The sequence below is a fragment of the Ylistrum balloti genome, unplaced genomic scaffold (genome assembly GCF_031769215.1).
Source record: "Ylistrum balloti isolate Yb309-2 unplaced genomic scaffold, AGI_CSIRO_Ybal_v1 Utg369602, whole genome shotgun sequence".
NCBI classification, from domain to species: domain Eukaryota; kingdom Metazoa; phylum Mollusca; class Bivalvia; order Pectinida; family Pectinidae; genus Ylistrum; species Ylistrum balloti.
The window spans coordinates 47,568-63,959 of NW_026781882.1; the positions used below are offsets into that span (position 1 = coordinate 47,568).

General features: G+C 33.1%; 1 protein-coding gene across 1 annotated transcript; it reads left to right on the forward strand.

Annotated features, from left to right (window-relative positions):
• The first annotated feature begins 4,629 nt into the window (after positions 1 to 4,629).
• On the forward strand, positions 4,630 to 5,373 carry LOC132545896 (alpha-(1,3)-fucosyltransferase C-like). Its single transcript, XM_060209580.1, has one exon. It carries the CDS (start codon positions 4,630 to 4,632, stop codon positions 5,371 to 5,373), a length of 744 nt encoding a protein of 247 aa, XP_060065563.1.
• Positions 5,374 to 16,392: the final 11,019 nt, after the last annotated feature.

Consider the following 16,392-nt stretch of genomic DNA (forward strand, 5'->3'; position numbering starts at 1 on the left):
TGGACAAATAATAGCAATGATATTTGGTACTTGCCTACGAAAAACTAGGTTTTACTGTTCATGCTTGGTTAGACTTTGTGTTGGAGTTAAATAATAGGTCGTAACTATATAGGAAAGCTATAGTCCAATTAAGAAAAACTTGGCTTGCAATGAATACTATATTTTTACATTTTTAAGTTATACAATACGTAAATACCTTTTTTATATAATGAGTTCAAATTATAACATATTCTTGTATTAAATGTAACTAATATAGGTGATAGTTTTAACCAAATCTAAAGTTAGATTTATTTAACTTTATTTTATCACCAATACAAAGATCGTAATAATACCATGTCCTTGAGGGTCAGTTTCAAAGAAATTCATACCATGTTCGTGAGCGTCAGTTTATGACATTATGCAAAAAATGCAAAGTATGATTGAGTGATATTGAAGTAATACCCTCAATAGGGTTTTAAAAGAAAACGTATACTGACCATTAAAGTTAGTTTTACATATAAACATTGTATCTGTTGATCACATACAATAATTTGATGGTGTTTATAATAAATAAAGTATTGTTTATACTGCACTGTACTGTCTATGCACACAATGATTTCATATGATACTCAACAGGTCTCGAAAGTAGTTGCCATTGAATTCACGAGAAAGGGGGTTTTGGTGATACTAGGTAATATTCAGACGCAGACAAAGTGATAACGAACTTGGGTTACTACGTGTCTCACAAAAATAGACCATACCATCAACATCATAATTCGGTATATATATATATATATTCTGAGTGAAATTTGACAAATTGTCTGTGGTCAAATACGGTTCATGTAAGTATAAAGATGGGCTACTCCTTTGGATGAACTCATCGATCTCAGATATTACTCAAAACCAAATATTTGTCAGATTTTTAAATTCAATATGTCTGTAAAATTACATATTAGGGAAAGGTGTTCACAACTCAGAATAAAAACTTGAAAAAAAAAGATGTTCATGCAACCATGACAACCGTGACGTCACTGATTTAGACATGTCGTTAAACTTAATTCTACTCTTAAAAATGCGATGAAAACTATTAACCAGTGTCATTATTGCCATTATTGTTCAAACTTTTTGATAAAGTTGTTAATGATCATTTTTCATCCTTCATTAATCCTCTGATTTGCAATGAACAACATGATTTAATGCCTAATAGATCCACAGTTACAAATATTACATGTTTTTCTGATTTTGTGTCTGATGCACTTGACAAAAAGATGGATGTTCATGCTGTGTATACTGATTTATCTAAAGCTTTCGACAAAGTCAGTCAGGCATTGTTATTGTACAAACTACACGCTAACGGTGTTAGAAGTAGCATTCTTAACTGGTTCATCAGTTTTCTTAACGACAGACGGCAGAGAGTAACAGTAAATGGAGCGACATCGGGGTGGTGTAATGCATTTTCCCGGTTTCCCCAAGGTTCTATTTTAGGGCCCAAATTACTTTTTATATTTATCAATGATAAACCTGCTGTTTTGAAACATTCTACTTGTTTTATGTTTGCTATGTTATGTAGTGTGTGTAATTTATTAATGTAACATTAACTATAGTTGTCTGTGTGTGTAATTGATATAGTTGTCTGTGTGTGTAATTTATTTATATAACATGAACTATAGTTGTCTGTGTGTAATTGATATAGTTGTCTGTGTGTAATTGATATAGTTGTCTGTGCGTGTGTAATTGATTTATGTAACATTAACAATAGTTGTCTGTGTGTGTAATTTATTTATGTAACGTTAGCAATAGTTGTCTGTGTAAGTGATTTATGTAACATTAGCAATAGTTGTCTGTGTGTGTAATTTATTTATGTTACATTAGCAATAGTTGTCTGTGCGTTTGTAATTGATTTATGTAACATTAACTATAGTTGTCTGTGTGTGTAATTTATTTATGTTACATTAGCAATAGTTGTCTGTGTAAGTGATTTATGTAACATTAGCAATAGTTGTCTGTGTGTAATTGATTTATGTAACATTAACTATAGTTGTCTGTGTGTGTAATTTATTTATGTTACATTAGCAATAGTTGTCTGTGCGTAATTGATTTATGTAACATTAACTATAGATGTCTGTGTGTAATTGATTTATGTAACACAGTAAAACTCACTTGTGTCGAACAAGCATGAGTCAAATACATCGGATGAGTCGAACGTTTCGTTCGGTCCCGATTTGTTCTCCTCTTCATCTTAGTAAATTAAACACGGATGAATCGAACACTGTTGTATCGAATACTGTGGTTGTGTCGAATATATTTTGTGGTCAGTCCCTTTTAAATCGTACAAAAAATTCCATGTTTGTGTCGAACATTCAGATGCCACGTTGTCTCGGGTAAATTTTCCTGGTCGGTAACGAGTGTGATCGGTCAGCCGTAACGGTGTCGACAGGTCTACATGCACAATGTAATTTCAGGGTATCAATCCACCTAATCCTTTTGTTTATACAGGTGCACAGGTAATTATCTCATTTAACCAAGAACTATGCGATCAAACAGCCATTGAAATAAAACATCTCACGTTTATTTTTTGCCCGTGAGTTGTTTTATTTCCAAATACTATAAATGTGAGTACAATATGTGTAAATGTGTATTTTTAAGTATTGTTTTCACGAAGTACCCAGTGTAACGTGCGTCTTTTGTTCAATCTTGTATGCATTATCCACGTGTTTGTGACAATGATGATTACAGTAACTGTCACTAACCTACGATTTATTTGTATTTTGATAAAAAAAATGATTGTTATTATAAAAAAAGAGATGTCTTGTTCTTTTCATAAATACCTTGCTATCAAACACGATTGGCGAAAGTAGAGTCAGTTTAAATATACGATGTCTCGATTACAGGCGATAGACAAAAACACGGTTGAGTCGAACCATCGGATAAGTCGAATATTTTACTTGGTCCCATCGACTTTGACTTATTCGAAGTTTACTGTAGTTGTCTGTGTAATTGATTTATGTAACATGAACTATAGTTGTCTGTGTGTGTGTAATTGATATTTTAGTATAAATTGTTGTTTGATAATTTGGAAAGACTTTCGGTATAATTGTGAACCTAAAGTTAAGTAAAATTGTCGTAATTTGATATTAATAGTTATGGCGATGAGACCAAACAATCGCGACTGAAGTTATATGGACAGTCAAAGAAGGGTTTACTTAATTGATAGGCAGAAACATGTTTTAAGAATGCTCACCATAACGTTGGTCTCAGAAACGTTTTGTTTGAAAAGGAGTTAAGCACTTTGATATATTAAACTTGGGAAATTTAAGGCATAATTTAATAAAACCGTGTTGAACATACGATTTGAGCAGGGAACCACTGTAGTTTTCAAAATTCAAGTATCGATATCGTATCGATTTGACCCGTTTGAAAAAAAAAACCCAAAAAACTAGAAACACGTGTAAATCACACATACATTCGTTTGTCAGACCAGGAGCCTTATGTGAGAGGACAAATTATAACATAGATATTGCCATATTAACCTGTGGATATTTTGTTATGGAATGAAATGCTTTGAATTGTGTCTTCGGCATCAGAAAATATCCCTTTCGAGGGTTGATAAATCATCGTATTCACCTTAAGATAGGTCGATAACTGTTCCATTATATGACCCTTATATTTTCACTCCACAAAATGATCCTTTCATGTCGTTTGGGAACTTAAAAAATGTCACATCTACAATAAAAAAGAAAAAAAATATAATGTTAAAGTTGATGAATTGTTCAATATTGCTACAAATTCAACAACGTTAATAGGAAATACATGTACATGATCGCAATATATTGCTGCAAATTTTTGTCTGTCTGTCAACAGTTTAACCACATAACTGAATTGATAGTTAAAGGTAATGATCGAAACCGAATTCGAAATATTTGATGTGTTTTAAAACTTATATGGTGATGTATAATTTAAAAAATATGTAGTCTTCAGTACATCCCTCTGAATACTGCAATTTAATGCTTTGAGAAAGCTTCAATAGACGACGGAGAAATGAGCTCTCGGTACAAAAAACTTCACTACAAAACCACACCTGTTATTTGAAATCTTTTTCATATTTCGTCCATGATGAGCTAACCATAACACATATACTTTTATATTGTTTCAGGAGATATGAGCATCATAACCATAAACAAGTTTTTGCTGTTGGTTGGCGGCCTCACGCTAATTTTCTACGTAACAGAGGTTCATTTCCACAAACAGTTATTCATTAGATGGAGTATATACCCGAGTCACGTCCAGCAAACAGCGAGCTACAAGTACGGTCCGAAAGGTAATGGTTCATTTACGGGCAAAAGAAGTGAGAAACGGAGAAATGACACTAAGATAATGCTGTTTTGGACGCCACAACACTGGTTTGTAGATTGGGTCGGGAACAGATGGGACACTTCGCACGTCTTTAGTAAATGTCATGTGTCGAATTGTGTAATAACAAAGGAAAAAGAATATATGAATACGGCAGATACTGTCTTGTTTAGATCTTGGGCTTTACAAGATGGTCACAAAAAGAGAAAACAAGGGCAGATATGGATAATATTCGAACACGAGCCTCCTACTAGATTGAAGAAGATTAAATACTTTCATCAAAATATGTTTAACTGGACAATGACGTATCGCCGAGACTCTGATTTCCATTTTGTGCACGGACAGTTCTCAAAAGTCTCATCGCCCTATAAGGAGAGAGAATTGGATAGGATGCTTATGGCCAAGACGAAAACTGCCGTAGCGTTCATCAGCCATTGTACCATCCAGTCCCGTAGGTTGGAATACATACGAAAACTCCGCAAATACGGTGTCGATGTAGACATATACGGAAAATGTGGAACACTTAAATGTAACTCAGGATTAAACCGCTCAGAAGAACTAAAGGCAGCATGGAACGTCTCACCAAACTTAAAAATGACAAAGGACTGCTTCAATGTGTTGGATAGTCGATACAAATTCTATTTATCTTTTGAGAATAGTTTATGTGATGACTATGTCTCTGAAAAGTCACTTCATCTTGTGTTACGTCATAACATTGTTCCTATCATCAGAGATGCGTCCAATCATAGCTTATTTCATCCTCCGAAATCTTATCTGGATACAAAAGACTTTAAAAATGTCGAATCACTAGCAAATCACATTAAAAAGTTGAGTCGCAATTTCCGAGAGTACAAAAAATATTTTCACTGGAAGAAATATTACACTGTTGAAACAGTTAGTGCAGTGTTACAATCAAACTTATGTCAGATATGTGAACGTCTACATAACCAACACAAATATCAGAGGGTCTACAGAGACATAGTGGGCTTTCTATTGTCACGTGGAGACAACTCCCCGATTTGTCATCAACCCTCTGACTTGTGACATGATTATTCGATATTAAAATAAAACTGCTTATATCTGCTCCTGATCTTTAATGAATAACTTAAACAACACAGTGGTCTCGACCATCATTCCAACAGATTACAATTATATTTGGACATGAAAATAAATAACTAGAAATTGTTGTTAACAATTTGGCGGGCTTTTCACTTCTTTGGCGACAAGTTGACCGGAAGATGACATTTATCCTGATAACGATATATGAGAAAGATTCCTTGTTTGTTAGTCTCTACAACATATCCAAAGATGAACTTTGAATCTTGAAACGTTAAGGAGATATAACTACATAATAACGAAGAAATACACTTTTTAAAGGTTCAAACATATTTGACCCCTGTGACCTTGAATGTCGGTCAAGGTTATTCATATTTGCAAGCCTTATTATGTAACATCTGATGATCAATATATCCTCAATATTAGTTATCTAGCCCTTGTGAAACTTGACAAGGAGATTGTTGAACACTGGTACCCTATTTTGTATATTTGAACTTTGACCCATTTCAGAAACCGGAAGTTGACATTTTAAGGGAAGTTTTCCTTATGACAATCACTAGGAAGTCTCCACAGAAGGTTTATAATTAATTTTCATCATTGTATGCCTTCTAGAAATTGAGAAACTTTCATTTAACGATTTTTAGTTAATTGACATCTGTGACCTTGAAAGTGGGTCAAGGTCATTTATATTATCAAACTTTGTTGCCAGTTACATATGCTTCATATACGTGAAATATAAAGCCTCTAGTCCTTTCAGAACTAGATAAGAAGTTTTTCAAAGATTGGTACCCTTAATAGCACTTTTCAAATTTGACCTCCTACCGCAAACCGGAAGTTGAATTTGAGGTACGTTTCTCTTACATCAGTCGACAGGAAATGTCCACAGAATATATATGTCCAAAGTTGAAGACTTTGGGCAGCTTAACAAAGAAGAAATTACCATTTAACGATTTTTACATAATTGACTCCTGTGACCTTGAAAGTGGGTCAAGGTCATTTATATTAACAAACTTGATAGATAATTGATCAGACATCTTACACATGAAATATCAAGACTCAAGGCTTTGCAGAATTTGAGGAGAAGTTCGTCAAAGTTAGTAACCCGAAATTGCAGTTTTCAACTTTGACCCCTAACAGAAACCGGAAGTTCACCATTTATCTACATTTTTTTCTGACGAAATATGTTTGCAGGGTTATGTTTATAAACTGCTTTAAGCTTAAGTCAATAGCTTGAGCCGTTATTGAGTTACAGCCATTTAGGTAAAATCGGATATGACGTCATGGCGGCCATTTTGTCTTTTTGATGATTTTGTAAATGACACTAGATGGTAGAGGACATCTGGGGAAACCTTTCTGATATAAATTATTCCAAAAAAAGCCCGTTGGTAAAGATCTAGATCGAGTTTTTCCAAATTGTCGGCATTTTTAAAAGATCAAAGGAAATTTTCAAAATTGCATACAACGGAAGTGGTAAACGTTACAGAAAAACTAAAATCACTAAATTCATCGGAAGGACATTCTGCATCGATGTGTTAAAGAAATTTTCAAGAAAAATCAAAATTAAAAAAAAACATTTTGTTTTCAAATTTTCAAATATTTACCCCACAGCGAGCTTTTTTATTAGACATATTTTGTATTATAATGGCATGGGGAAAAGTTAGATAAAGAAATTGTCTACAAATGACATAACAAGACAAACTCTGTACACTCAACGGTTTTCGAGTTACGGCCGTTTTAATTTTTTTACTTATGACGTCATAGCGGCCATATTGGATTTTTGACCTACTTAAAAAATCTGCATCGTCACCTTCCAGTATGTACCTATAACATAGTCAATACATATTAGGTGTGGTCTTTACCGTTTAAAAAATTACGAACCCACAAATTTCGGAAGAAAAATAATAATAATAATAATAACTAGAAATTGTTGCTAACAATTTTGCGGGCTTTTCACTTCTTTGGCGACAATCTACCGAAAAACAAAACATTAAATTCATCGGAAGGATGTTCTACATCGATCTGAAGAAGAAAATTTCAAGAAAATTCAAAATTGAAAAAAAATTAAAAAATTTGTTAAATTTTGAAAACTTTACCCAACAGCGAGCTTTTTTGTTCGACATATTCTCTGATAACATATCATGACAAAAATTTGGATAAGGAAATCCTCTACAAATAATATAACTGCATAAACTCTGTATTATCAACGGTTTTCGAGATATTGTCGTTTTTAAGTTTTTAACTTATGACGTCATGGCGGCCATATTGGATTTTTGACCTACTTAAAAAAACGGCATCGACAAGTTCATATACGTATCTACATATAGGTGAATAGACTGTATATCTATATATTTCAATTTAAAAGATTACGAACCCACAATATTGGAATAATAATAAGAAGAAGAAGAAGAAGAAGAAGAAGAAGAAGAAGAAGAAGAAGAAGAAGAAGAAGAAGAAGAAGAAGAAGAAACCGAACAAAAACAATAGGTCTTTTCACCAGTTAGTGAAAAGCCCTAATAATAATAAGAAACATAACAAAAACAATAGGTCTTTTCACCAAATGGTGAAAAGCCCTAATTAAGAGGTTGGATATGAATACGCGATCGCCATACAAATGGCTGTCATCCGTAGTCATTCTAGAAAATATGATGACAAGTCTAGTCATTCTTACCTAGATTACATAGATAGCAATACTTTTGCCCTAGTTTTATTGAATTTGATTTCGGATTATGATTATGTTGATATTTTCGTCTCCTTTTTATCAAAAAGGGTGGCGAACAGTTATTATGAGCCAACATCAGGAAATTTTTTCCCAAATATGAGCAATCTGAGAACGCTAAAATTCGACAAGAACTATGTTTAGTCCATGAAAGGTAAACGAATTATTTGCATATACATATGTTACACAAATCTGCGAAATATCAACAGAAATTTGCCACCACCTGTCCCTATGATTATTGGCATCAAAGAACCACTTGTTGTAATTTTACATCTTCAAAGCACCATGTATTGTGTGTAACAAAATCGAATTTCCCTACAAAATTCATCGCTTCTTATCAAAACGAGTTTCAAGTTATTGATAATACATTGAATTTACATACCTTCTTCTACTATCTAGGAACATGTGCCGTTTTTTTCGAATCAAATGAAACGTGTTGGTTAGAAACACATTAGTTCGAAGTGGTGCTTTCGGCGAGGATCGAGTAGGGAGTTCGAAAACGTGACAAAATGGATCCCAAAAAGTTTGTGGTAAACCCATAAATGTATTGAAGTGATATAGATATGAATATTGATAAATAAATAAAAATTGAATTGAAATAAAAGAGCAACAACAAATACATACGATCTTTAATATTGGAGGTTTGTGTCCATATACCAGTATACCAACATCATTCATTTACATTCCATGTAAGTAAAATCTACTGGACATATCATATTATCCATTTCGTAAACACATAATTCAGCTGGTAGCTAATTAAAATAATTGGTGTGTTTTAACAGGTATTCCTGTACAGTCAAATATTAAAAGAAACAGTCAATTGAATATAACATTATCACTAATGACTTGATTTGGGAAATAGACTGCATTATCTGCAAGAAAACGTCATGAACACGTTCTCCAAATTGTCATTCATAGATTGTGGACAACACATGTGACAAAAGTCCCACTCAATTAATTGGGATCAAAACAAATGGTTCATACTTATATCGCCAAAATTACGACATTACAATAGTCTAAACAAGTTTCAATGGATCAATAGAATTTAATCTTTGTAATATCATGAATATTTAATGGCTATTCCAAATATTCAGGTATATAATTTAAAGTAATATATTTTATCCCTACATTTTATTCTGTTTAATTGATGTTTAAACTCTTTATTTTGAATATCATGTTTACAGTATATCTAGCATTCACATCAATCACTTTTCTGTGGTTTATATCGCAGTACTTTAGGTGGATTGGGTTTTGGTTTGAGTTGCTTAGAAAACTGGAATCGGCCTAGCCGGCTACGCAGTCCTTTCAAATCAGATCTATCTAATAATAGAATTTGAAATGTCCTGTTTTAGTGTAACATGATTCCGATATTTCGTATGTGTGGTGACACTTATTAAGGGGAATGCTTGCTTGTTTTATTCACCTAGTGGATATTAGATTGGCCCAATGCATTATGTCATCTGCAGTAGAAATATAAAACCAAATATGTCATCTGTTTTCTTAAAGTGAAAGAAATGTCGTTATTATCAAAAGAAAAAGTAACCCCCGCAACTCCCCAACCCCCCACCTAAAAAAAAAATTAAAAAAAAAACAAAAAAACAAAAAACCAAAGACAGAAACAATCAGCAATTTATATTGTTTTTGTTTCCCTTCTTATGTTTGTCAAAATGATAGCTTATATTAGCTAATGTTCTGAGGCTAACGGTGCAAAATACTATCTACCATGTATCTTCGTTAACAAGTGTATTGTAGAGGTAGAGGTACTTCAATTCTTTGTGTTTATGTACTATTATTCAAGTGTTTAGTATACTTCGAAACAAGGATTTAAATGTTTATATGGAATATCTTGAATGAAAAAAAAAAAACACCATTAACTCGTTTACGCCTATGCATTTTGAGTACCAGTGATGCAGACATCAATAGTCTGCTATAACATGTTACACCTTTACTGTTTGTAGTAGAAAAACAGTCTGATTATGATTATGAAAATGAGTATTTACTGTATATAACTATAGGGAGACAAATAAGACGTATTTATTTATGTCATGTACTGTACATCTTGCTATATTAGTTAAACAGTGTTTGGTTTCAGTCAAACGCAGATATCAACTCTGGTGATAGATTTATTTAGGGGTGTAGAAGTTTTACATTCACATCTGAAAAACCACAGGTGCGAATTAGTTAAAACAAGAATTAGATACTCTACAGCCAAAAACAGGAATTAGATACACTAAAGTCCAAACAGGAATTAGATACATTACAGTCAAAACAGGAATTAGATACACTATAGTGAAAACAGAAATTAGATACTCTATAGTGAAAACAAGAATTAGACACACTATAGCCACAATAGGAATTAGATACATTACAGTCAAAACAGGAATTAAATACACTATAGCCACAACAGGAATTAGATACATTGCAGTCAAAACAGGAATTAGAAACACTACAGCCACAACAGGAATAAGATACACTATAGCAAAAACAAGAATTAGACACACTATAGCCACAATAGGAATTAGATATATTACAGTCAAAACAGGAATTAGATACACTACAGCCAAAACGGGAATTAGAAACACTACAGCGAAAAACAGGAATAAAATACACTATAGCTAAAACAGGAATTAGATACATTACAGCCACAACAGGAATTACATACCTTACAGCTACAAGAGGAATTAGATACACTATTGCCACAACAGGAATTAGATACATTATAGCCACAACAGGAATTAGATACCTTACAGCTACAAGAGGAATTAGATACACTATTGCCACAACAGGAATTAGATACATTATAGCCACAACAGGAATTAGATACCTTACAGCTACAAGAGGAATTAGATATACTTTAGCCACAAGAGGAATTAGATACACTATAGCCACAACAGGAATTAGATATATTATAGCCACAACAGGAATTAGATACACTATAGCCACAACAGGAATTAGATACATTACAGTCAAAACAGGAATTAGAAACACTACAGACAAACAGGAATTAGATACACTACAGCCACAATAGAAATTCGATACATTACAGTCAAAACAAGAATTAGAAACACTATAGCCACATTAGGAATTAGATACCTTACAGCTACAAGAGGAATTAGATATACTTTAGCCACAAGTGGAATTAGATACACTATAGCCACAACAGGAATTAAAAACACTATAGCAACAACAGGAATTAGATACATTATAGCCACAACAGGAATTAGATACATTACAGCTACAAGAGGAATTAGATATACTTTAGCCACAAGAGGAATTAAATACACTATAGCCACAACAGGAATTAGATACACTATAGCCACAACAGGAATTAGATACATTACAGTCAAAACAGGAATTAGAAACACTACAGACAAACAGGAATTAGATACAGTACAGCCACAACAGGAATTAGATACGCTACAGCCAAAACAGGAATTAGATATACTATTGACACAACAAGAATTAGATACACTACAGCCGAAACAGGAACTAGATACACTACAGTCAAAACAGGAATTAGATACACTCAGGAATTAGATATACCACAGCCAATACAGGAATTAGATATACCACAGTCAAGACAAGAATTAGATACACTAAAGCCAAGACAACAATTAGATACACTACAGTCACAACAGAAATAAGATACACTATCATCACAATAGGAATTATATACACTAAAGCCAAAATAGGTAGAACGATTGTCAAACACGTTTTATAGTTACATATATTTATGAAAAGTTAAGAACGATTGTCAAACACGCTTTACAGTAATATTTATTGATGAGAATTAGAAAACGTTTGTGAAATACTTGATAAGATAATAAGGGACATAGATTTGTTTACAACCACGGCTTTATCTACAGATCGAGTGTACTTCTTTGTTACACCCTTCATATAATTAAGGTTTTGTTAATTATATCCTAGTTAATATCTAACTCTAAATTTGTTTTTTCGTTATTTACCTGTCGATCTTTTATACAATCTAAGGCCTTATACTTCCATTCTTATCTAATTTTCAATGTCACACGTTCAATTTCCACATTTCAATACCAACATATCCACCTTAAATTGTTTTGCTGACAAGCCATACTTTTGTCCTTTACAGCAGTCCCTTATTGTCAGAAGTCTCGTGTAATGAATAGATTGGTTCTGACCCGCCACGTAGTCATTGGTATGTCAGTTATAAGGTAGACGTATTCGTGAAGTGATCTATCTGGTTTTGTATATTATAAGGCGAAGGACAGGAAACTATTAATCAATCACGTAAGTATGTTTATTTTCCTCTTCTTTCTGGTGGATTAAAATATTGAAGGTTTTATTAGATTATGTACCAAAATTTAGTTAATTTCCACAACAGTACGCAATTGTAAGGTTTATTCATTGTGACCAGAGAGCCATTGTGACACACGTACTCCATTCACTTGTATTTATGAAGTGTAGAGAAAGATTGTCACTACAATGAGCACTGTATGCAAAGTTTAGTTTGCTCCCAACGGCTTGTGTTTGGACTAGAGGAAAGTCGGACTCACGTTCTCAGGTCACAAAGATCTTGCCAAGTCGTTTATTTTCGCTTTCAGATATATTGATGACGTCTTGTCTCTAAATAACAAAATATTTATTGACCACGTCCATCGTATATACCCACAAGTATTGGAAAAGACATGGCAGATTATTTTACATCAGCTGCTTATCTCGATTTTTTTCCTACCACGAGACCAAAATGGACAGCTTTGCACCAAGCTGTATGATAAACCTAAAGATTTTAATTTCCCTATTGTGCTCCAGATAACTCTACATTTTATTCTGTTTAATTGATGTTTAAACTCTTTATTTCATATAACATGTGTACAGTATATCCAGCATTCACATCAATCACTTTTCTGTGGTTTATATCGCCGTACTTTAGGTGGATTGGGTTTTGGTTTGAGTTGCTAAGAAAACTGGAATCGGCCTAGCCGGCTACGCAGTCCTTTCAAATCAGATCTATCTAATAATAGAATTTGAAATGTCCTGTTTTAGTGTAACATGATTCCGATATTTCGTATGTGTGGTGACACTTATTAAGGGGAATGCTTGCTTGTTTTATTCACCTAGTGGATATTAGATTGGCCCAATGCATTATGTCATCTGCAGTAGAAATATAAAACCAAATATGTCATCTGTTTTCTTAAAGTGAAAGAAATGCCGTTATTATCAAAAGAAAAAATAACCCCCGCCACCCCCCAACCCCCCACCTAAAAAAAAAAAAAAAAAAAAAAAAAAAAAACCAAAGACAGAAACAAACAATCAGCAATTTATATTGTTTTTGTTTCCCTTCTTATGTTTGTCAAAATGATAGCTTATATTAGCTAATGTTCTGAGGCTAACGGAGCAAAATTCTATCTACCATGTATCTTCGTTAACAAGTGTATTGTAGAGGTAGAGGTACTTCAATTCTTTGTGTTTATGTACTATTACTCAAGTGTTTAGTATACTTCGAAACAGGGATTTAAATGTTTATATGGAATATCTTGAATGAAAAAAAAAAACACCATTAACTCGTTTACGCCTATGTATTTTGAGTACCAGTGATGCAGACATCAATAGTCTGCTAGAACATGTTACACCTTTACTGTTTGTAGTAGAAAAACAGTCTTGACTGATTATGATTATGAAAATGAGTATTTACTGTATATAACTATAGGGAGACATATAAGACGTATTTATTTATGTCATGTACTGTACATCTTGCTATATTAGTTAAACAGTGTTTGGTTTCAGTCAAACGCAGATATCAACTCTGGTGATAGATTTATTTAGGGGTGTAGAAGTTTTACATTCACATCTGAAAAACCACAGGTGCGAATTAGTTAAAACAAGAATTAGATACTCTACAGCCAAAAACAGGAATTAGATACACTAAAGTCCAAACAGGAATTAGATACATTACAGTCAAAACAGGAATTAGATACACTATAGTGAAAACAGAAATTAGATACTCTATAGTGAAAACAAGAATTAGATACTCTACAGCCAAAACAGGAATTAAATACACTACAGACAAACAGGAATTAGATACACTACAACCACAACAGGAATAAGATACACTATAGCAAAAACAGGAATTAGAAACACTACAGCGAAAAACAGGAATAAAATACACTATAGCTAAAACAGGAATTAGATACACTATAGCTAAAACAGGAATTAGATACACTATAGCTACAATGGGAATTAGATACACTATAGCTACAATGGGAATCAAATACATTACAGCCACAACAGGAATAAGATACACTATAGCCACAACACGAATTAGATACATTATAGCCACAACAGGAATTAGATACACTATAGCCACAACAGGAACTAGATACACTATAGCCATAACAGGAATTAAATACACTATAGCCACAACAGGAATTAGATATATTATAGCCACAACAGGAATTAGATACACTACAGCCAATACAGGAATTAGATATACCACAGCCAATACAGGAATTAGATACACTATAGCCAAAACAGGAACTAGATACACTACAGTCAAAACAGGAATTAGATACACTACAGCCAATACAGGAATTAGATATACCACAGCCAATACAGGAATTAGATACACTAAAGCCAAGACAACAATTAGATACACTACAGTCACAACAGAAATAAGATACACTATCATCACAATAGGAATTATATACACTAAAGCCAAAATAGGTAGAACGATTGTCAAACACGTTTTATAGTTACATATATTTATGAAAAGTTAAGAACGATTGTCAAACACGCTTTACAGTAATATTTATTGATGAGAATTAGAAAACGTTTGTGAAATACTTGATAAGATAATAAGGGACATAGATTTGTTTACAACCACGGCTTTATCTACAGATCGAGTGTACTTCTTTGTTACACCCTTCATATAATTAAGGTTTTGTTAATTATATCCTGGTTAATATCTAACTCTAAATTTGTTTTTCGTTATTTACCTGTCGATCTATTATACAATCTAAGGCCTTATACTCCCATTCTTATCTAATTTTCAATGTCACACGTTCAATTTCCACATTTCAATACCAACATATCCACCTTAAATTGTTTTGCTGACAAGCCTTACTTTTGTCCTTTACAGCAGTCCCTTATTGTCAGAAGTCTCGTGTAATGAGTACATGGATTTTAACTCGCCACGTAGTCAATGGTATGACAGTTATAAAGAGACGTATTCGTGAAGTGATCTATCTGGTTTTGTATATTATAAGGCGAAGGACAGGAAACTATTAATCAATCACGTAAGTATGTTTAATTTCCTCTTCAATTGTAAGGTTTATTCATTGTGACCAGAGAGCCATTGTGAAACACGTACTCCATTCACGTGTATTTATGAAGTGTAGAGAAAGATTGTCACTACAATGTGCACTGTATGCAAAGTTTAGTTTGCTCCCAACGGCTTGTGTTTGGACTAGAGGAAAGTCGGACTCACGTTCTCAGGTCACAAAGATCTTGCCAAGTCGTTTATTTTCGCTTTCAGATATATTGATGACGTCTTGTCTCTAAATAACAAAATATTTATTGACCACGTCCATCGTATATACCCACAAGTATTGGAAAAGACATGGCAGATTATTTTACATCAGCTGCTTATCTCGATTTTTTTCCTACCACGAGACCAAAATGGACAGCTTTGCACCAAGCTGTATGATAAACCTAATGATTTTAATTTTCCTATTGTGGATTTTCTGTATGTCACAGATCATTCTATATTCAATAGCCTGATCCCATTAACTCGATGTTCATGCAAGAAGACGTCAATAGACGGAAAAACTCATAACAAAGGGTTTCAAGAGATGCAAGCTGATGAAAATTATGGGGAAATTTTATAGTCATCAGAGTGATCTTATTGAGAGATATTCTATTGCTTTGTGCGATATGAAGCTGGGCGTGTTTGATGCTGGTTATTTTACCTGTTGGTTCCGTTGATGTATACTTTGTCATCATTAGAGAACGTGATCTTACTTACTTGGATTGACCAAGGTTTACGTTTTGCTCTACTTTTATTGAATCATTATAATAATAATAATAATATACTTAATTGATATAGCGCCATATCTAATTCGTTAGGATTACACTAAAGCGTTTTATATAAAATAACATAAAAAATTAAGCATAAAAGTATATCGTTCATTATCCATCAATGTAAAATGTCCATCAATAAAACCTAAAACATTAAAACTATGTCATACACTGTCTATCAATAGAAATCCTATCACAATTTAAAGGTTGTTTGAAAAAGATGTGTTTTCAGTGCGGAT

Coding starts and splice junctions, on each gene's coding strand:
- LOC132545896 (XM_060209580.1), top strand. CDS start 4,630: ATGACGTATCGCCGAGACTCTGATTTCCATTTTGTGCACGGACAGTTC.